A 23,924-nucleotide genomic window follows, 5' to 3' on the forward strand; every position below is an offset into this window, starting at 1 on the left:
GTCGCGTGAGTTTTGCCGCTGTAAATCTATGTGGCGCTGTGGTTGGTGGGCGGGCTGTATCAGTCGATGATCGAACCACGTTGAACGTCGGTTCACTAAAACTGTGTCTGGATTCTCCGAAGTCTACCTCGTCAGTGAAAAGACAATCTGACGAATGCATTTCTGATAGTGGACAGTGCACAGAAAGACGAACTGCACCTAGGAAAGCCAACAAATCAAGGCTGATAAAATGAGTGACAGGAAAGAGTTCCGAAGTCCGTTCTTTCGGCCCACAGCAAATCAAATGGCAGCAGTGACAAGCGAGAAGACGTCCACGTTTTCTTTTCTACCGTCTCAAAAGACTCTCAAAGGAATCTTAGCCGGTAAGTGTTTCAGATTGTTTTGGATTTGTTTGTGTCGACACCTGTCGTAGTGAAGGAATGGCAGGGCGTTTAGTTAGCTGCTTGCGGATGTATAAGCCTATCCCGGGTATACGGGTCAACGAGTCTGCAGTCATTTGGGGTTAGACATGCTGTAACCTTACGTTATGGACTTGTTATTGACATGTCAAGAAACTTAACTTTATGATGTTGGTTTCATAATAGGGTCGATATTGGATTTTGAATAGGGCAGATCCGCTGGACAGATATTTTAGTATTTGTGAAATGCTTCATAAGAACTTCAACATCTGAAGTTTTGATGAATGAAGCTATACACTGAATTTAAAAAAGACCCCCAATGAACCAGTGGTATTGTATAGAATGACAAATACCCGATACTCTTGGTATAAATCCTGCACATCCCTCAGAGTATTATTCAGCTCAGGATTTATAGGCTAATAATAAATAATAATGCATTGGACTAAAACAAAAACAGAATCTCAGGCTGTATATCCTGGCTGTTTCATTAATAACACATATGAAGTCAGATGATAGGTGAGTGGTGGACACATCAGTGAGACATCAGTAAGAAATTTGTAACTTGAAACCTTATCACATTAACAACTAGCATGTATTGACTTTCATACAATGGATATACCCCCTTACTTCTTACTGCATGTGGCAGTCACGAAACCTGTTAATAGCTATCATGAAAATAAAATGTGAAAAAATTATGATAAATACTGATAGTCTATTATACAGCCTACATCTTAAGATGGAGCAACCTTTATTTATTCGTTTGACAAGACCCCAAACAATCTGTTACTGTTCCCATGATCTACCCAAATAATCTAACATTCATATGGCCCACCCCTAACAATCACCATTCATGTGGCCCACCCTAACATTCACCATTCATATGGCCCACCCTAACATTCACCATTCATATGGCCCACCCTAACATTCATCATTCATATGGCCCACCCTAACATTCACCATTCATATGGCCCACCCTAACATTTTCCCTCCCAAACAGTGACCATTCATGTGGCTCACCCTAACATTCACCATTCATATGGCTCACCCTAACATTCACCATTCATATGGCTCACCCTAACATTCGCTGCTTACCCAAACATTCAACGTTTATGTGACCACCCTAATATTCACCATTTATATGACCCATCCAAACAGGCTACCATTCCCATGGCCCACCCAAACATTCGCCATTCATATGGCCCACCCTAACATTCACCATTCATATGGCTCACCCTAACATTCACCATTCATATTTCCCACCCAAACAGTGACCATTCATGTGGCCCACCCTAACATTCACCATTCATATGGCTCACCCTAACATTCACCATTCATATTTCCCACCCAAACAGTGACCATTCATGTGGCCCACCCTAACATTCACCATTCATGTGGCTCACCCTAACATTCATCATTCATATTTCCCACCCAAACATTCACCATTCATGTGGCCCACCCAAACATTCGCCTCTCATATGGCTCACCCTAACATTCACCATTTATATGGTTTACCCGTACAGACTGCAATTCCCATGGCCCATTCAGACAGACTACCATTCCCACGGCCAACCCAAGTATTCACCATTCATATGGCTCAACCCAACATTCACCATTCATATGGCACACCCAAATAGGCTGCCATTCCCATGGTGCACCCAAATATTCACCATTCATATGGCTCACCCAAACATTCACCTTTCATATGGCTCACCCTAACATTCACCATTTGTATGGTTTACCCGTACAGACTGCAATTCCCATGGCCCATTCAGACAGACTACCATTCCCACGGCCAACCCAAATATTCACCATTCATATGGCTCACCCTAACAATCACCATTCCTGTGGCCCTCCCAAACATTCACCATTCATATGGCACACCCAAACAGGCTGCCATACCCAAAGCGAACCCAAACATTCACCATTCATATGGCTCAACCTAACATTCACCATTCATATGGCTCACCCTAACATTAACCATTCATATGGCACACCCAAATAGGCTGCCATTCCAGTGGCCCTCCCAAACATTCACTATTCATATGGCTTATCCATACAGACTGCCATTCCCATGGCCAATTCAAATAGACTACCATTCCCATGGCTCACGCGAATATTCACCATTCATATTGTCCACCCAATCATTCACCATTCATATGGCACGTCCTCCTAATTCACCAGTCTTCTGGCCTGCCTTCCTAATTCAGTTCCATGGCCCACTCCTAATTCAGTTTACCAGTCAGATGACCCACTCCTGATTCACCACTCTCATAGACCACCCTCTGAATTCACCAGCCAGATGGCTTGACTATCTAATTCAACAATCTCCTAATTAACCAGTCTCATGGCCTACCCGTCTCTTTCATTTGTCAAATGGCCCACCCACTTAATTCCCCAGCCTCGTGGCCCACCCACTTAATTCCCCAGTCTCCTGGCCTAACCACTTAATTCTCCAGTCTCCTTGCCCACCCACTTAATTCCCCAGTCTCCTGGCCTAACCACTTAATTCTCCAGTCTCGTGGCCCTTCCTCTTAATTCCCCAGACTCGTGGCCCACCCTCTTAATTCCTCAGTCTCATGGCCCACCCACTTAATTCCTCAGTCTCGTGGCCCACTAAATTCACTATTACCATGAATCTTAAATCACCAGTTTAATGGTCAGCTCCTAGTTTATTGTTCAAGTGACCCATCCACCTAATTCACTGGTCAAATGACCTGTCCACCAGTCACATGGTCCATGCACATGTAAACTGATTGGCAGTAAAATACCACCTACTGCTTCCATGTTCCCATGTTGTTATAACTGACAATACCAATGGTTCCAATGCAGGTCCTCGAGGAGTGTTTGACACAGTGTTTACTACACACTGGGTATTTTGTTGTTCTCCGAGCTGTCATGGATGTAGGCATGTAACCTATAAACATACATTATGTAGGCAAATCTTTCGTCAGTGATTGTTTACACAGAAATAGAACAGTGTGCAGGAGACATGCTTCATTACATATCACACAGCTATTATTGGAAACGCTTCAGTAGAACAGAAAGATCATCCAAACAAATGTTACAAAAGCCACTCTCCTGCTCAAGATTTACTCATGTTCAAGTTTATAATAGTCATAACATGACTATATAATGACATGACTATAGTCATAACATGACTATTATATAAAGTATAGATATAATATACATGTTATAATATAGTTATAATATACATGTTTTCATAATTGCTTACACAACGTTCTCTTAGTTAAAGGCTACATGGAACGCTTGTGTTTTTATTTCTTAATACTTCTCAATATATGATGTGGCCTAACATATAAAACTACACATTGTTTATCAGCTTTCTTTTTGAGGCATAAAAATATATCTAAAGAACAGTTTTTGCAAGTCCACAGCGGTCAGTTCGGAAATCAAGTAGGAAGCTGTGGTGACGTCAATAGTGATAGCTGTTAAAACAAGTTTGTAATATGGACAGCCTAAATAGGGTTCCCAGTATAGTGTAGTGTTCATCGATGACTTTATTTCCGAATATTTCCAACCTGTGGTGGAAAATATGCATAATATAGTGGTGCTATTAAAAAATATAAAATATGCCTCAAAAATGACCATTTTTTTTACACTTACTTGTCTTTTCTTTAAAACCACACTCATTTTACAGTACCTTTTTATGTATCCTTTAATGTATGGATGAGACCCTCACTGATGAAGGGGTTTACTGTGAATGCCTCCATTAGGATCACAAAATGTTTGCCAGTGAGGTTTCACTATTGAATTCAGGCTCTGCTTATTTGACTCGGGCACTGTTTCAGGAACTAACAGGCAAAATGTTGTTGTCTGCAAACAAAAATGTGTTAGTGAAGTATTCTGTAAAACATCATTAAATGGGAAAAAAATAAGATTTAAATAGTTATGAACATAAAAGTTAGTCAGTAATGTGATGGTTTGATGCCAACCTGGGATTAAAAGTGGTCAATAATGATTTTCGTATTGATTTATATATAATGATTCTTTTCATTACTTACAGTACATTTGGTATTCACTTCAGTTAAAAGTCAGATAAACTGCTGCCAAAAATGCTGTAAATAAACAAATAAATGTTATATGAAACAACAAGTGAAAAATTAATCTATTGAACATGTTAACAAGGAAGATGTTTGTAAGAAAAAACGTTTGTAAGTCAGTGAAGGGAGGCTATTATACATGGAAGAGTTTACCCTAATCCCTCAACTTTTTCGCATAAGAATGAACAACTTTGAGTGCAGTTTATGCTCCTTTGTAATTTGATTTTGGGGACAAAACAACATTAGTTGGATTGGTCAGATTCAGAGCTTCACAAAAAGAATAAATTTATCAGTCAACAAAGATACCTTCAGAATATGCTTGAATAATCACCTTGCAAACATGGTTATAGACTTACAGTATACTGTTTTTTGAACTTACATTGTAATAACATGTGGGTGGAAGTTGATATTGCATGTATGAACAGATGTGACATGCACTTCTGTCACATACCTGCTACTGTTTGCATTGCACAGGTGTTTTGCACATGGGAAACTGGTCCTTTATCAATTAACTGAATTGCCACATGTAGGCAGTTGGAAAAAATGTTGTTTTGATTTGGCTTCACCAACATGTAACACCTGGCTGTGGAGTAGATGTTGCACTGATTGTACATGGAAGCTCTAGAGACCTGGGATGGCTGTGTAAATATCAGTCTCCCTCAAAACAGAAGTACCTGGATATGTCTAAAGGTCATGACCTTCAAGGTCACAGGTGCAGGTTAAATAAGGTCAACTTGATCTGGGCTGGAAGTTGTAGACCTAGCACACTTAGTCCACATGAGTGAAGTTTTCCACAAAGTAATGAAGATTGTTTTTTTAGTTTTATTACAGATTCAAATGTGTGGCAGAACAGATGTTTGTTTCTGAATTTTTTAGCAGGCAAGATGTGTGTTTCAGTCTTAAGCTGAGACTATTAATAAACAAGAGTTCTGTTTCCTAGCTAAATGACCTAAAATTTTGCACTCGAAAGTGCATTTTTAGAGGCGAATAACTGTATCAAAATACTATTTCTGATGCTGAAACCTACAATTTTCTAGTAGAATGTCATCCCATGTTCCAAGCATACCTCAAAAGACCTTTCTAAAGTCAGAAGAACTCCCAGTCAGAAAAAAAGGGTAGTTTAGTCATGGATGAGATTTATGGTCATTTAAAGTATTCTCGGGGCCTTCCAACAATAAATAAACAACTATTAATAAACAAAATTTCTGTTTTCCCGCTATTCTGGGACCTGACAGAAGTAAGTGGTTGGCCTTAATTGGTGTTGAAGTTATCTTATATGAAGTTTTGTAGAGATTATTTGTCTTGTACCAGGATGAAACACATTCACTAAACTTCCTGTCCTACAAGTGTACTGGGAAATAATTTTTACAATTAGTGTGTTTGTGACGTGCCTACCAGGCAGGGGATTTGAACCAGCGATCTCTGGGTTTAGAGTCCATGCTTCTACCACTAAGCTAAAGGCAATTTTCTCCAGCCTGGAGGTAGATAGCACCTGTCACATTCACCCAAGTTTTCTTAGTCACATTCTCTTAGCTACACAGGAAGGGAGAGACAAATACACACAGAGTCCACCAAAGCATCACAGCCTTTTGCATAAGCCACCTCAGCAACCCGGCTCGCAGTGCCAAGGGTGACAAGGCCTACCAGCTAGGGATTTGAACCAGCGATCTCTCGGTTTGGAGTCAATGTTTCTTCTGCCCCGGAGATAGATAGCGCATATATATCACCCTGTTACATTTTTAAAACACAAGCAAATTAATCAGACACCAAATCAAGATTTCCCAAACAGACTTTTATCTCAGACATCAACTGTTAACAACCTTCATATTGATCAGCACTACCCAAATTATTATAAAAACAATTTTACACTGGTGGGCTGTCATGCTTGGAACAGTTTAGAATGTGGAATCAAAACAGCACCACCACTTTCTGCTTTAAGGTCATGATATGTGAAAAATTATTTCAACCAGTAAATTGCAACACGTCCTGCATTTATTGAAGAATTCAGCTGATACACAGTGTATGTAGTGATGTATTTAATACTGACTATTTTTATGTTTTAAAAAATTGTATATTCTGAACATTTCTTCTTATTCACATATTGTTAGAGAGGCCTTGTGGGAAAAATTTTTGACAGAGTTACCCCTCTTTAACTAAACATTTCATTCATTCACTCATTCATTTCTTAGGTGAATATCATATTCATAATTCCAAAGTTCCAAATAAGTACTGTGTTCTTTCTCAACCATGATACAAGACAAAGACTTCAACAAGACAAATGGGCACCCACTGGTTAAACTACTAACAAGATGGTAACAATGTTGAATCTTTTCAAAAGGTAGAAAAAGGGGCACCAGTATTATGATTTACACAAGTAGCTGTAAATCTAATCCTAAGGTAAATAAGAAAGATGTTTATTGATTAATACAAAAGACTATTACCTACATGTGCTTACTTGTATGTCGTTAAATATGTGCATATAGTATTGTCATATACACAGTATGTCTCCAAAGTTGACAAGCGACCATATACAGGCTTGATATATATTGATAGATTTATATGTATATTGCTGCCCTCCTAAACATAATTGTATTATATTAACACCTGGATAAATAGAATTCTGATTCAACAGGTAACCCGACTTAACTGATAACTGGTGAAATTGAAAGATAGCACTTCAGATGTAATGGTACCAGATTCAACAGGTAACTGATAACTGGTGAAATTGAAAGATAGCTCTTCAGATGTAATGGTACCAGTTCAGTAAATCCTCTAATTATGGAAATCGGACGAAGTACAGGTAGTTAGTCACGAAGGTTTTGTGAGATCACATTTGTGAATGGCTACCTTTGTCGATACCCTCTTCCACTGTTTTGCATCTGTTGTCGTAGGAACAGCCTTTCTGCATCCATCTAGAACATCGAAATTCATTTTTTCCTGATAATGTTGGGTGCAAGGTTCTAAAAACCACAAAGTATTGAATAACCTTCTAAAACTCACCAAGTGTTGAATTAAATCGGTCTGAAATTGAGTTTTGTCTTTACATGTGGATCTCAGAACCAAATATAGGCCTCTAAAGGGATGTGCAAAAACCTGTGATATTATAATTAATACATCTCATTAAATTAAATGTGATCAAATCTGATAATAGGGGTCTGTTATGTGAAATTGTGATGCAGCACACCATGTGTAAGGTTAATCTTCTAAATCTGGGAATTTGACGTGTTAGTTGGCTTAAGTTTTGCCTTTATCTCTTGTTCTGTCATTTTGTATGCCTGTCTGCATTACGTGGACCTAACTGGCTAAGGCATTAATGTTGAATCGTACCCAGTTTTTACTGTATTCATCCCATCTTTAAAGCTACAGCCAACAGTTGTGTAATTATAGATGAATATAAGATACTCATAATAGGATTTTTGTTGATTGTTGTTGATTGTTACAGTTTGCTAAATTCTCTCTAATATGTAATGTATAAACATGCCCGTTGCCTGCTCTGTGGATCTTGCATTATTCTCGAGTTAATAAAATGCTGATGTAGTATATTATTGGTCATTAGATGTAATCGGTAGATTACCATTACCATTTTAGCTATGAAAATCGGTTTATCATGGCTGCCCTGTTTTCTTCCATCCATAATCCTGATGGCGGGGCCTCCGTGGCTCAGTCGGTAAGCATGCTAGCGTAGCGTAGCGTAATGACCCAGGAGCCTCTCACCAATGCGGTTGCTGTGAGTTCAAGTCCAGCTCATGCTGGCTTCCTCTCTGGCCGTAAGTGGGAAGGTTTGTCAGCAACCTGCGGATGGTCGTGGGTTTCCCCCGGGCTGTGCCCGGTTTCCACTCACCATAATGCTGGTCGCCGTCGTATAAGTGAAATATTCTTGAGTACTGCGTAAAACACCAATCAAATAAATAAATAAATAAATAAATAATCCTGATGGCCATTGCAAGAGTGAAGCATTCTTGAGCACAGTGCTATAACACTAATCAAGTAGTTAATTAAATTAAAAAATAGGCTGTTAATTTGGATATATTAGAATCATTTTAATACACAGAAAGGCATTGCTGAATTCTGCCGTAAAATTCTTGTGAGCATAGTATTAAACTGTAGTGTTAATAGTTACATTGTACCATCCACAGTGATGCAGAGCTAAGGCTTAATTGCCCCAATATCCGAAGGTTGATTGAAACAAAAGTGTCATGCTCATGAAGACGAGAGCAATCACATCTTCTTAATCAACTGCCAGTATGACTTCCTGTGAGCCACAAAGCCCATGTTAGTACACGCACAGAGATTTCCGGGGTGTTTAGATGTACTGTTATCGATTACCAGCTGCCAGTTTGCCATTCCCCCCCAAATTATTGATTTTCAATTTCTCCAGGCTGGCTTAAGATTTCCTCTAGGCGGGCAAATATCGAAAGGTTTTGTACTTCTCAATCAACCATGTTTCTATTCAGCAGTGAATAAATAGCCATCTCATCTGTGATGTTGACTTCTGTTTAAGTTTCACACATAGACTATTCTTGTTATGCAGAAAGTGGGGAATATGAACGACCATTTTGGTAAAATTGTGCGCTCAATATGTAGATGGTTTAATGTGTACTCATGGTGCTTGCGGATCAGACAGCACCACTGTGCTATGAGCATAAATTAATGCAAACCTTTAAGTGCATGTACTTAACAATGTTTCAGTCATAGTCGTCAGGCGTGTGTACATATATTGTGTCTTCTTGTGGCAGGGCGAGTCCATGCCACCAAAGCACTGCCGCCTCTGAAGTAACATGTCGAGGACACCAGACATGACACCCCACCCAGTCACATTATACTGACACTGGGCCAACCAGTCCTGTTTTCTTGCTCTAACCTCTCACTGCTGTGCGCCTAGCGTCTCAACAGCTGGTACCAGTTTTAAAGCCTTTGGTATGACCCGATTGGGGTTTATCCTTGGGGTCTCATGACATCTATGTGATAAAATGACTCAAGATGTCACCAAAGAATTGCATTTTGAGAGGTAAATAAAATATCATAAGATACTACTTTTGGTGTTTAAAGATACATTTATCTGGTATGAAATCATTCTACTTTCCAAGCATACTTGAAAACACTTTTCTGTGATCAATTGAACTTTCAGAATCAAGCAGCTTAATCATGGATGAAATCTTTGGTCATTTTATACCATAGTTTTCTGACACATCACTGGCCGATTTAGCTAATTATATGTTATTCTCACTGCTGAGAGTGGGCTCCAGACCAGTGGGGTTGCAAGTTCAAATCCATGGCCTGCATGGGGTTTTGAGTTTGAAAATTGTTAAGCTACCTGGTGATGGCCAGTCAGCTCATAATTGCATAGGTAAGTCCAGACTTAGTTTAGCCTATTCTCCTGTTAAATTACAAATTACAAATTAAAATGCATGTAATCCAACTTTAACCTTTTGATTCTGGTAACAATTCATGTTTGATAGTTTTGGCGACATCATGGCTGCACAGAAAATGTATTTTTTCCATCCCAGTTAGAGAAAAAATAGCACCAGGTGAACATGTGAAAAGGTCAAACAAATAGGTCATGTGTCATTTTGGATTAGAAATTACCTTAGAAATCATTGTTGAACATATTACCCGAGGGCATGAAATAAAATTAGGTGGAGATAATAAGACTTTGCATTGTATTTTAATGTAAAACGTGATATGAAGAAAATCAATCCCAGGTATAGATTGTATTTTGTCAGATGCCACAGGCAGTATTTTCATCCCTCTGTATTAAGACAGATTTTCCTGTGTGGCAGCACCAATGCATCTCACCCCATCAACTGAGTGACCTGGTGAATAAAGCGAATGAAAGATAACCTGTGGCTAACCTATGATTTCATTAGTTGCTAGGGCTATTTGTTCTCCTGCTGTCTAATTAATTCAGCCAGTTCACCAGTTGTTTTCTTTTGCGCCTGAAGAATTTAAGGAACTTAAGGCCGGGTAATGATCGAACTGGATAATTAAGTTGTTGCCATGGCAATGGCTTCTGGGCTAGGAGTAATTTGGGTACAGTGTTCGTTCTATGTCTGGAGCCTCTCTATTCATTGCAAGGTTTTGTCTTCATACTGAATTGTTTCTGTGTATTGTTTGAGATGTTTAATTTATCTGATTGGGATTTTGCGCTGTTTCACATGTTTGAAGCCCACAGAAAATGACGCACTGAACATCTGATTCATTAATACCCTGCAGCCAGAGCTGGTATACTGTATTATGGGGGAAATGTGTTAAATATGCAACTACATATAAATTTGTAACTACAGTATTGATCAAAGAATTGATAAGTAGTATTAAGTGCAGAGAAAAGACTAATGTGAAGTATATGTCAGATGAAAGATCAGCAAAGAATGTCCACAAAAATATTTGGATTTTTTTATTTTTATTACAATTTTTAAATGGATTGGAAACTTTGGTTTCTATGGTAGCCTTTTCTGACCATATTGGAAACAGTAACATCACATAAGGTTTTTGGCAATTAACACAGAGACTGTTAGATTTCTTCATTCTGAATGCATACACATATAGATTTATGAATGTAATCACGGAACAGACCTTGAAACAAACTATTTCAGGCAAAAAATATGGACTTTTCATCACTGATACCTTCTGGACTCTACAGACCACCAAAGAATCTGATGCTTTAAAACCAGTTTTCTGGGTTTTTTTTTTCCATAACAGTTGCTCATTAATGTTGGCTTTTCATTTGAAATTTGGCATCAGTTGTTTGTAAAATTTGTGTTATGGTAAAAAGAACATTAATATCAACCAAGATAATTACACATGAGTATATTTAGGAGAATATTGTGAAAATGCCAGGTTGAAGACTTTACAGACAATACAATCTGAGGCCTAGCTGTTATTTATAAACCAAAGATTAACAGGTCATTTAATTTTTCTATTCAGATAGCATTTTCAGATTTAATTGTAGTAGGTCTTACTCACTTTGTTGTTCACGAGGCATTACCAGGGGCCTGAGAGTGAAGAACTCGTTCTCGCTGTGTTGTTCACGAGGCTTTACCAGGGGCCTGTGAGTTAACAAGTCGTTCTCCCTGTGTTGTTCAGGTGGCATTACCAGGGGCTTGAGAGTTTACAAGTCATTCTGGCTGTGTTGTTCAGGTGGCATTACCAGGGGCTTGAGAGTTAACAAGTATCTTTACCAGGGGCCTGAGAGTTAACAAGTCGTTCTTCCTGTCTTGTTCACGAGGCCTTACCAGGTGCCTGAGAGTTAACAAGTCTTTCTCACTGTGTTGTTCAGGTGGCATTACTGATGGTCTGGAGAGTTAAAAGTGGAGAAAAATTACATAAAGCTCAGATAAAACAGTGCATAAAGTTACATGTATTTGTAAATGTGGTCTTCACATTTTTCGAAGAGGAAAAGACATTTGAAAATGATTTTTGTTTGTGTGGTATTTGGGCACTAAAATTTGACCTTTTCAGCTAACGTGTTCATCATGGATTTTTGATCATATTTATAGTTTAATATATTCATAAATACTATAGTAATTCAGGTTAAATGCATGTGTTTCAAAATAAACAAATAAATAAATTCAAATAAATTTAATCGATATAACATCACATCCTTATTTAAAACATGATCTTGCTAAGACAATATATACCAAGAGATGGTCCCAATACCCACCATACAAAACTTTTTTGCAATACCCAATTCTCCTAAAAGAAAAAATGGAATAAAAATATTAAAGACCATATTTGGAAATAAGTTTTCAAGCTGTTTCATCTGATTTAGGCATCATTTTTTTATATTCTCATTTAACAAGTTTTACTCTTTCTGTTGTTCAGATGGCATTACGAGTGGTCTTATGAATTAACAAGTTGTTCTCGATCCATTGTTCAGATGGCATTACAGATGATCAGACATTTCAGTTCCATTATCTTTCTATTGTTCCGGTGACGTTATAGGTGGTCTTTAAAGTTCACAAGTCTTGTTCTTTCTGTTGTTCAGGTGGCTTTAATGATGGTCAGCAGATTTTAGAAAGTTTTTCGCTTTCTGTTGTTCAGGTGGCTTTACTGGTGGTGTGAAGATTTTAACAAGTCTCTTTTTTTGTTGTTAAGGTGGCATTACCAGTGGTCTGGAGATTTTAACAAGTCTCTTTCTTTTTGTTGTTCAGGTGGCATTACGAGTGGTCTGGAGATTTTAACAAGTCTCTTTCTTTTTGTTGTTCATGTGGCATTATCAGTGGTCTGGAGATTTTAACAAGTCTCTTTCCTTTTGTTGTTCACATGGCATTACCAGTGGTCTGGAGATTTTAACAAGTCTCTTTCTTTTTGTTGTTCATGTGGCATTATCAGTGGTCTGGAGATTTTAACAAGTCTCTTTCCTTTTGTTGTTCACATGGCATTACCAGTGGTCTGGAGATTTTAACAAGTCTCTTTCTTTTTGTTGTTCATGTGGCATTACCAGTGGTCTGGAGATTTAAACAGGTCTCTTTTTTTTGTTGTTCAGGTGGCACTACCAGTGGTCTGGAGATTTTAACAAGTCTCTTTTTTTTTTTGTTCAGGTGGCACTACCAGTGGTCTGGAGATTTTAACAAGTCTCTTTCTTTTTGTGGTTCAGGTGGCATTACCAGTGGTCTGGAGATTTTAACAAGTCTCTTTTTTTTTGTTGTTCATGTGGCATTACCAGTGGTCTGGAGATTTTAACAAGTCTCTTTCTTTTTGTGGTTCAGGTGGCATTACCGGTGGTCTGGAGATTTGTATCACCTTCCCCACAGAATATGTGAAAACACAGTTACAACTTGACGAGCGGTCAGGAGTGGAGAAGAGGTTTAAGGGGCCAATCAACTGTGTTCAGGTGACAGTACGGGAGTATGGAGTGCTGGGCTTGTACAGGGGCCTCAGTGTTCTGCTCTATGGATCCATTCCAAAGTCGGCTGTGAGGTATGTAAATAATTGTTATAAGTTATGTACATGTGAAATGTCAAGATTGCCATCACTGATAAATATGCTGTGGGGTTTGCAAATAATTGTTATAACTTATGTACAGGTGAAATGTCAAAATTGCCAGCACTGATAAGTATGCTGTGAAGTTTGCAAATAATTATTATAACTTATGTACAGGTGAAATGTCAAGATTTCCATCACTGATAAAAGTGATGTTTCATTCAGTTAAATATCACTTTTGTTATTACATTTTGATATTTTTTGTTTTTCCCAAATTGGGAACAAAAAGTTGTTTGACTTGAGCTGTGTACAATGGAACCTTTATTGAAAGGTTTCATTTGAAAAGCAAATTCAGCCTTTGTATCATGAAAGAACATGTGGTCAGTTATTGAAAAATATGTTTTTAAACATAAATTCAAGTCAGATTGAGGTTTTATATTTTTAAAAAATATATATTTTACATTTACAACTGCACAATCATGTCCTTTTGTGCCATGATACTTGATTAGGTACTGTTTATAATGTATACACATCATGACCAGCTCATCATGTGCCATGATATTTGATTAGGTACTATTTATAATGTATACACATCATGACCAGCTCATCATGGGCCATTATATTTGATTAGGTACTATTTATAATGTATACACATCATGACCAGCTCATCATGTGCCATGATACTTGATTAGGTACTATTTATAATGTATACACATCATGACCAGCTCATCATGCGCCATGATATTTGATTAGGTACTATTTATAATGTATACACATCATGACCAGCTCATCATGTGCCATGATACTTGATTAGGTACTATTTATAATGTATACACATCATGACCAGCTCATCATGTGCCATGATATTTGATTAGGTACTGTTTATAATGTATACACATCATGACCAGCTCATCATGTGCCATGATATTTGATTAGGTACTATTTATAATGTATACACATCATGACCAGCTCATCATGTGCCATGGAAGTTTATTTACTTACTACGAAAATTGTCAGCCAGAAGATCAAATATTATTTTTGCACTTTGTCACAAAAGCTTCACTGGAGACCAATATTCTGATGATTCATGTACTAATTGTTTTTAGATGCTGGCAATTATTGTATATCTTGTCCCTTGTTAAATTTCACGACTAGACATATGTACCTATTGGTTCTGTGCTGGCAAGGTGTATACAGCCCTAAGTCTACGTGTACATGTATTCTTTATATAACAGACCTGAAATCCAAGCTTATTTATAGATTGTTATGTACAAAATATCCATATTAATTAATCAAAGCTTAAGCAAAGAGTTTGGTTTTTTTTTTTTTTTTTGCGTGGTCAGATTGGCAGATGTGCACATTTTCATGGGGTTTTTTTGGTGTGTGTGTATTATTTAACAGATTTGGTGCTTTTGAAGAGCTTAAAAAACGAAACCTGTCAGAAGATGGAACTTTGTCATCATCAAAAAAATTGCTGTGTGGTTTAGGTAAGTGTGAGGCCGAAGGTAAAGAAGGGCCAATAAAGGACCATATTCTTAATTTGGGCAATCATTTGGGTTTCTTAACATGGGCTGAAATATATAAAATTGGATAAATGTGTAAATTATTAAGGAGGAATTAATAATTCACTTTATTATTAACGCAATTTCCATTATCCATTCAGTCAAAATGAACATATTTAAACTTGTCTCATCTGACTTTTTTTGCCCTCAGGTGTGAAGTGTTACATTTTAATCGTGGAAATTACAAGCTTAAATCCATCCATTCCTGCTTTCCTGTAACGATAAATGATAAAAAGGCAAATGTTATTAAAGTATATAATACATGATTACAAAATGACATAACTTTTACAATGTTTTTTTTTTGCTTGACAGGTGCTGGAGTTAGCGAGGCAATATTAGTGGTCACGCCCATGGAGACGGTTAAAGTCAAATTCATTCACGACCAGACATCAGCCAATCCAAAATTCAGAGGGTTCTTCCATGGTGTGCGGGAAATTGTAAGGCAGCAAGGTCAGTTATGCCTGCTACAATATACCGCATTTCAACTGAATTTGCATTTTGGTTTTAAAAATGCATTTTCTGAAGCACTTAAAGGCTTTAAAATTGTGATTTTGATGCCAAGGATTACATTTTTCTGATGGGAAATTAATCAAACGTCACAAAAAACTCATATGTGATCCTGCAAGGTGTATGAATCAATCAGAAGCAAAATGTGTCACTTGCGAAATGCTAAACTTTAGCTGAAATACAGTAGATGAGGCTGAAAGAACAGCCTCCATCTTGTATGCTTGTAGACAAGCTACAAGCAAACTGCTAGCAAGCCACTAGCCAGCTACTAGCCTTGGAGCGTGGAACACTGATAGAATTTCCGAGTTGGTTTCTCACCATAATTTTAATTAATGTCTTTCTGCGTGTTTCAAGTGAATTTAGTGTAAAGTTGTGAGGCACAAATTGTAATTGCAGTATGGCATGAAGGACATTATGTAGAACAGATACATTTAGGCCAACAATGATGATTCACCATACTCGGAATTTCAGACAATTTTCTTGACACAATTATAAAGTTCAATTAATGTACATTGTATAAAGAATATACCTGTATATGTTTATAAGTTCATAAGCATTACAAGCTTGCTCATTCTGCTATATCAAAGGCTTATTAAAACTATATATTTGAATTTTTTTAATGACATCACTCTTTTTTTTTGTTATTAATTTATCTTTTGTTCTGTTGCAGGATTCAAGGGGACATATCAGGGACTGACGCCAACTATATTAAAGCAGGGTTCTAACCAAGCTATTCGTTTCTTTGTGGTGGAGTCGCTCAAAGATTTGTATCGTGGAGATGATATGAAGAAATCGATTCCAACACCTGTGGTTGGTTGTTTTGGTGCTATTGCTGGGGCTGCCTCTGTCTTTGGTAATACTCCCATAGATGTCATCAAAACTAGAATGCAGGTTTGTACAATTTTGTAAATTTGTAGCATGTCTTAAAACAAAAATTTCTAATACAAAAAAGAAAAGGACTTATAAGATTTACCAAAATTCTTGTTCCATAAAGGCGATAGTAAAACACATGTTCATCTATGCTTCAATAAGCAAGCTGGTTTTGAGCTCTGGCTGGTTTGCCTATACATCATGTTTAAGGCCAGGAGAATAATCGGGTACTTGACGAAGGGCATTGCCACTGCTTCAGGGGCCTATTGGTTAGAGCGTCCACATTGAAGTTGGGAGACATGGGATCCAACCCGGCGTCCAGTCATACCAAAGATTTAAACAGGGGTATTTGTTAATGCCTCGCTTGGCGCTCGACACTGAGAGGTTGGAGCAAGGAAACGGGACTGGTTTGCCCGGTGTCAGTATAATGTGACTGGGTAGGGGGTCAGGTCTGGTGTCTTTGTGGTTCATGTGCTTGTAGTTTTATTTATTTATCTACATTGTTGTTTATTTATTTATTTATTTATTTATTTGCTTGATTGGTGTTTTACGCTGTACTCAAGAATATTTCACTTATACAACGACGGCTAGCATTATGGTGAGAGGAAATCAGGTAGAGCCCAGGGGAAACCTACGGCCATCCGCAGGTTGCTTGTGGTTTTACGTCAAGTGACATTTCTAATCAACAGATTTGTCATAAAATATGCACAACAGGAAAGCTTTGTGAAGTGTGTTGTAACAGGCAACACTGTCAGTATTCCTAACAATCTGCATAGGCGTTCTGGAGAAAGTTTGAGGAAAATATGCCAGAACATCAAATTTATTTATCATATCCATTTGATTGGTGTTTTACGCCGTACACAAGAAAATTTCATTTAAATGACGACAACCAGCATTATGGTGTGAGGAAACTGGTAGAGCCTGAGGGAAAAACACAACCATTAAATATACCTGAAGCAAAGAACTAACTAAGCTAATGTAACGCTGTTTTGGATTCAGGGTTTAGAGGCCTCCAAGTACAAGAACACCTTAGACTGCGCTGTACAAATCATGAAGCACGAGGGCCCAAGAGCGTAAGTATTTGTCCAGCAGTCAAACGTAAAACATTTTGCAGTCAGTCCAGTGTACAGGCATGTTGTTTTTTTAAACCAGTCTTGTTTAATATATCAGCTTGGGTTTCCACTGTCATCAGAGATTAGCTATTGCTTACACAGTTCATAAAGGACTTTGAAAACTGAGAGAGGCCTGGAAAAGCATGACGCTGTGCCTGAAAAGGCCTTGAAATTAAGAACCAGCTTTTCACAGGTACACTGGGCTGATCTATAGACAGACTATCAAGTACACAAACGCTTAGATCCTCAATTTTCTTTGTCTTTTCAGAATGACTTTTTCTGAAAGTTTTTTCAGATTGACATGTTGTAGTAAGTGTAATAAAAATACACATGTATGCCTAGTTGTTAGATTTCCTCTCCGATTGAAGTGGAGCAGGGACAGGGTGCCTCAAAGGCGCATGAATTCCTTAAGAAGCATTAGAACTTGACACTTAACATCACTTTCTGTGTTGGAACGTACATTTAAATGGTGCAAGGAAAAAAAAAATATCAATCAAAAGTTGTGATCCATATAGAAGCTCTGTGATGTTGTCAAAGACATATGACATGTTGCAATTTTTTGGTCATTTCTGTGTGTTTCAGGTTCTACAAGGGCACAGTTCCCCGTTTGAGTCGAGTCTGTTTAGATGTTGCCATAACGTTCATGATTTATGAACAATTTATGCAACTTTTCAACAAAGTATGGCCAACAGATTAGAGTGTGCTTAGCATTTAGTTAGGAAAAATTTACACATACACCTTAAGTGATATTCACACAACTTTTCAGTTTGTTGTAAAAGTGATGTAAATCACCAATAATTAATGCAAATTTTCATAGCAAGTTGATGTAGTAAATAACACAACTTTACACAATGTTTCACCAACAGATCACTCTTCTGTACTACAGTTTGTACTGCAGAGTGAGTAGTTGGCAAAAAATTTCATGAATTTAAAAGTGATATGCTGTAATAAGATGGGTTGTAATGAGGTAATGATTTAATGTTTAACATTTAGACAACACAAGGAGTTATAAATAAAATAAAGTATGCTCACAACATTCATGTTGCGGGGTGGTTGTCACCCTGGAGCTGCACTAGATGTTTGAGGTGCAGTGAAGTGCACTCATTGAACATGGGCCAATTTTCATTGTTTTGCAATATCGTTTCTAGAAATATAAAGGTATTTATCACTATTTTGTAATGTTCCAAGGGCTTGCTGGTGCAGTGCATTTGTAAACTTTTTCTAAAAGAACAAGAAAAGTGTGTTAATGAAAGGCAGTGAAAAGATTTAGTTTTGTGTGAAAATGGTAAATGCATTCTTTGTATTCAGCATTCATCTCTTGTGTATCATATCAGCAAATGCTTTAACTCAGATTTATTCTGTTTTTCATGGAAGCATTATTTATGTTATTTTTAATGTGTCTTTGTTTTTGGTTATCTCCCTTTTTTTCACGACACAGAGATACTTCAATATATGGCTTCCAAGATGGAGCTTCACACTTTCCACATTTAAGTCTTGTATTTACAAAGAATATGTAAGGCTATTCGAGATATAAATATTCATTATTTTGATATAAAGGGCAACACTGAATTTAAGACCAACAATCGTTGTTGTGCCTTCATTTGTTTGATTTTAGTGTCTCGAATAGTATTAAAATTGCTGCCAGCGAAATTGATCATACTTTGCCAGGGGAGATAATCTAGTGTGACATATATTTTGTGATATATATATATATATATATATATATATATATATATATATATATATATATATATAAACTCTGAAGTCAAGTTTCTCAAAAATAAACTTCAGTGGCACAAGAAGGATTATAGAAATGGGTCCATTAGTATTGTAGTTGTCACAGACTTGCTTACCATTCCAGTATATTCAGGCTCTTGAAGCATGTCTAATTTTATAGTGACAAAAGCCACTGCTTATTCACCTGTTGAAAAATGTTTCGCAGAGAAATAGTGCTTTGGCTTCAGATATGTTTTATCTACTGGTACCAAACAAAAGTCATCTTTTTGTCCAGTAAAAGCCAGTGATATTTATTTGTAATGCTATAGCACTATGGTGTTCGTTTTGCATGTATTATCAACATTAGTTTTGGTGCTGACTTAGTGGCTTATGCAAGGTTTCATAATCACAGTTGTTAAAAGTTTACGGTGTTGAAATGATGTTTAAAGTTGATGTTTTCAATGTATGCAGTGTCAGTTTGTTTGTCCCATAGTTTTGTGGCAGTGTATTGTTTTCTTTTATTTTGAATTCTGCTTTGTATCAGCCTGACACGAGAGCCAAATGCTCAGCTGTCTGCCTCCTGCCTCTCAAATCTCATCACGTGTATGCTAAAATTTTTGCTGCATTTTTCAACTCGCAGCAGTGTCTCATTTTTGCCTTTTAAATATTTCTGGCCAGATGAGAGAAACACACCGTTTGTGGTGGATTCAGCTCAGCCAGAGGTTTAATGAGACCAATAAGGATATGTAAATATATCATGTGACTTGTCAGTGTTCACCATTATGTCTGATGGGTCACATAAGCGATCACATGATTAGCAGCATGTCAGCCAAATGCTCACAATGTACACTTAATCTTTCTACCAAGGCAATGACCTTGAGGGTCTATAGTCCTACTTGTCTGCTGAGGCATAGACCTTGTGGAGTTTATTTCTCTACCTGTCTACTGAGTTATCGGCCATGTCGTGTCTATAGTAATACCTTTATAGTGAGGCAATGGCAATGGGGTCTTTAGCTGTTCCTATCTACTGAGGCACTGACCCTGCGGGGTCTATAGTAATACCTCTCTACTAAAGCTACAGCCTTGTAGGGTATATAGTGCTACCTTTCTGCTGTGGCAACAACCTTGTGGGGTCTGTAGCTGTTTCTTTCTACTGAAACCCCGACCCTACAGGGTCTATAGTAATACCTTTCTATCGAGGCATCGACATTGTGGGGTTTATATCTTTACCTTTCTATTAAAGTACCAACCTTGTGAGGTCTGTAGCTCAAAATTTGTACTAAAGGAACAAGTGTGGAATGAACATTGAAGTGTCTGTAGTTTTACCTGTCTACTGAGGCAACAGACAGACTGGTGGGCTCTATAGCTCAGCATTTCTAGTGTGGCGTCAGCAGTGAAGTGTCTGTAGTTTTACCTGTCTACTGAGGCAACAGACAGACTGGTGGGCTCTATAGCTCAGCATTTCTAGTGTGGCGTCAGCAGTGAAGTGTCTGTAGTTCTACCTGTCTACCGAGGCAACAGACAGACTGGTGGAGTCTATAGCTCAGCATTTCTAGTGTGGCGTCAGCAGTGAAGTGTCTGTAGTTCTACCTGTCTACCGAGGCAACAGACAGACTGGTGGGGTCTATAGCTCAACATGTCTAGTGTGGCGTCAGCAGTGAAGTGTCTGTAGTTCTACCTGTCTACCGAGGCAACAGACAGACTAGTGGGGTCTATAGCTCAGCATGTCTAGTGTGGCGTCAGCAGTGAAGTGTCTGTAGTTCTACCTGTCTACTGAGGTAACAGACAGGCTGGTGGGGTCTCAGCATTTGGTTCTTGAAACTAACTAGCTTTATACTAACCTGCTTATTTATGTAATGGACCAAATTGTCATTTTGTGGGGAGAAGGCCATGTTACTGATTATATTGTGCAAGTTAAAGGCATATATAGAACATTTATTTCTTTTCTGATTACAGAATGGTTTTTCTGTTAATTTATGTTTTTCTTTGATGCGAAATTATATTTATCAAGAGATTTGTTTCGTATTAGTTTGGTCAGTAGATGTAAAAGATAAATATCTCTTGTAAATGTGTTCATATGTATGTCAGCACAGTTCTGGTTTTTGAGAAGTGTGTTCCTTTCTTTTTTCAGAACTGATCATAGTGTGAGAAGTGAGTTCATTTCTTTATTGTGAATTGTTTATGTTATAAAAAGTGTGTGCATTTTTTGTTTATGAACTGTTCATGACACAGCAGAATGTTCATTAATTTGTTCTAAACTGTATAGGTTGCAGAAGCGTGTTTAGTTCTTTGTTTCGAACTGTTCATGTTACAGAAGTGCATGTGTTCATTTCTGTGCTCTGAACTGTTCATGTTATACAAGTGTGTTCATTTATTTATTCTGAACTGTTCGTGCTATAGAAGTGTGTTCATTTCTTTGTCCAGAACCCTCTAATTCAGCGGATGAATGCCTAATATAAGAGGTACTGACACGATACAGTTTCTGCATCCACTCACTTAATATAAACCATGTAACTAATAATATTTGTACCACAACCTGCGTGATTCTGCATCTTATGGGGAAAGCCGGAATAATCCCAAACATGAAAAAAAAAAATCCCTTGAAAAAAGGCACTCCCTAAACCTGAAGATCTGTACACTGTATAATACCTGAGTGATATTTATACATGTATAGGTTGTAGATTTATGTGGGTTAGTGCGTCTATAGCTTGAAAACAAAATTAAATTGCCCTTGTGTATTTCTAAAAAGAAAAATTCTAGAGAAAATTTCAAAATCCTTGTGTGATAATTTATCCATGTGTTTCATAAACTGAGCTACTACGCAAAGTTTGCTTGGTTTTAGATAGAAAAAGTTCAATATTCTAGTCAGCATAAACAAGTCTCTTAATAACAGACAGTACTGCCGGAAATATTGGACAATGCTGGTGCGAGTAATGGACAGTGCTGGTGCAAATGATGGACAGAAGATGTGAATAATGGACAGTACTGGTTGAATGATGGACAGAGCTGGTGCGAACAGTGGACAGAAGATGTGAATAATGGACAGAGCTGGTGCAAATGATGGACAGAAGATGTGAATAACAGACAGTACTGGTTGAATGATGGACAGAGCTGGTGCGAACAATGGACAGAGCTGGTGCGAACAATGGACAGAAGATGTGAATAATGGACAGAGCTGGTGCAAATGATGGACAGAAGATGTGAATAACGGACAGTACTGGTTGAATGATGGACAGAGCTGGTGTGAACAATAGACAGTGCTGGTGTGAATAATATTAGACAGTTATTAGGTATCCTGTCCAGGATACAGAAATATATGATGTCAGTAACCCATATATTGTGTGAGCATTTCAGCAGAGCCTTCATGAGGGCTACACGGACTTCATATGTTTCCGTATATTATCACAGAGAAATCGCATAACAAATTTATCTTCCAAAAAGCCCATTGATTCAGCACAGACAGTTGATGTACATTTAATGTCGTCATTGTGTTCACAGGATACAGGAGTATACACGTCCCCCATGTGACCGTTGCTGTCCAATGAAAACCCGAGTATTTTGTCTGATGCACATTGTGTCAATAGACAATGTGTCTGCATCCGAAATGTAGTTGATCATAAAGATGCTAGCTGTCTGCTGCACATGTTAGAGTGATTTCAATGAGTTTACATGACTTTTCCATCTCAAGCACTCGCAGTATCTCTACTTGTTCACCATATTTATCCTTCCAGTGTAACAAGGGTGAGGGTACACAAGCATTTTCCTTGCAGACTTAAATTATTCTACATGTAAGCAGCTAGCCATACTTGAAACAGAAGATGTCAATTTTCGGTTCAGTAACGGCTAGAATTCCATATCTGAGGGTAGTGCCAGTCTCTCTTTTGTAACAAGAAGGCTTGTAAATGCATTGAAAGGTTTCACAGGAAGAAGTTTGGAAGAAGCTGGCTAGAATTGTGTTCGTTATTGTTAGTTGAATGTCCTGTGCTTAAATAACATTACCACAGATTAACTCATAACCATTCCACAAATATTAACAAATTTGGTATCTTTCTCTTTTCTACAAAAGTATTGAATGTAATGCTCAACTTTCTCCAATCTTATGATATTTGTTCTTCATGTGATCTTGAACTGACTATATTACTGACTCGTACTGACTTAGAGAATAGTACAGCACTGTTAATGTGTCTTTGATTAGAGCTAGAATATGTCTCACTGTTGTTTATTTCTACCTGTCAAGTAACAGCATTAATGTGGGGGCCATTTTTGACTTGTATTTTTGCATGTGTAATGTATATAATGTATTTAGGATAAAAATTTGACTTATTTACCCTAATTCTTCACCCTTTTCAACCTTCACTGCGACCAATATTTTGAAACATTCTGAAAGAACTATGGGGTGTACAGAAATAATCTCCACAGTTTTATGAAGTTTGCATTTTAAGTGACACAAACATTTTTGGTTTCATTTTCATGATAATTGTATGCACAATTTCCACTCAAAAAAAAAGATCTGTAGAGGTCAAAAATGTTGAAGATTCACAGTAAGTTGCTCATTTTGTCTTGTGCTGAGAGTTCTGCTCAGCTTTATAGCAAGGTTGTTTTTGGGGTTGGTTTAGCAGGCACGATTATACCCTTATGGGCAAAGTTCAGCAATAGATGTAATGTTTTTCCAACTTTTATTGGCCTCTAAAAATGAGAACAATAGGGCAAACACGTACAGTATATCTAAACGCCATTTTCAGGGATATTGAATTATTCAACCACCTATTCATTATC

At 37.6% G+C, this 23,924-nt stretch overlaps 1 protein-coding gene across 2 annotated transcripts; it reads left to right on the forward strand.

The window, feature by feature from the left end:
• The first annotated feature begins 36 nt into the window (after positions 1–36).
• On the forward strand, positions 37–23,289 carry LOC135476440 (tricarboxylate transport protein, mitochondrial-like). 2 transcript variants are annotated; one of them, XM_064756467.1, is made up of 8 exons: positions 37–362; positions 13,168–13,378; positions 14,783–14,868; positions 15,256–15,393; positions 16,121–16,341; positions 17,320–17,393; positions 18,015–18,111; positions 21,280–23,289. In XM_064756467.1, exons 1-8 carry the CDS (start codon positions 230–232, stop codon positions 21,283–21,285), a joined length of 966 nt encoding a protein of 321 aa, XP_064612537.1. In that variant the 5' UTR covers positions 37–229; the 3' UTR covers positions 21,286–23,289. The 2 variants fall into 2 exon arrangements, with proteins under 2 accessions (XP_064612537.1, XP_064612536.1); XM_064756466.1 differs by lacking the exon at positions 21,280–23,289 and having other exon boundaries at positions 18,015–18,760.
• The last annotated feature ends 635 nt before the right edge of the window (positions 23,290–23,924 follow it).

The sequence above is a fragment of the Liolophura sinensis genome, chromosome 10 (assembly GCF_032854445.1).
Source record: "Liolophura sinensis isolate JHLJ2023 chromosome 10, CUHK_Ljap_v2, whole genome shotgun sequence".
NCBI classification, from domain to species: Eukaryota; Metazoa; Mollusca; class Polyplacophora; order Chitonida; family Chitonidae; genus Liolophura; species Liolophura sinensis.

What these genes read in the sequence shown, in the direction of transcription:
- LOC135476440 (XM_064756466.1), top strand. Translation starts at nt 230, where the DNA reads ATGAGTGACAGGAAAGAGTTCCGAAGTCCGTTCTTTCGGCCCACAGCA. An exon ending in AAAATTGCTGTGTGGTTTAG is followed by an intron (nt 14,869 to 15,255) that starts GTAAGTGTGAGG and finishes TTTGCTTGACAG; the next exon opens with GTGCTGGAGTTAGCGAGGCA. An exon ending in TCATCAAAACTAGAATGCAG is followed by an intron (nt 16,342 to 17,319) that starts GTTTGTACAATT and finishes TTTTGGATTCAG; the next exon opens with GGTTTAGAGGCCTCCAAGTA.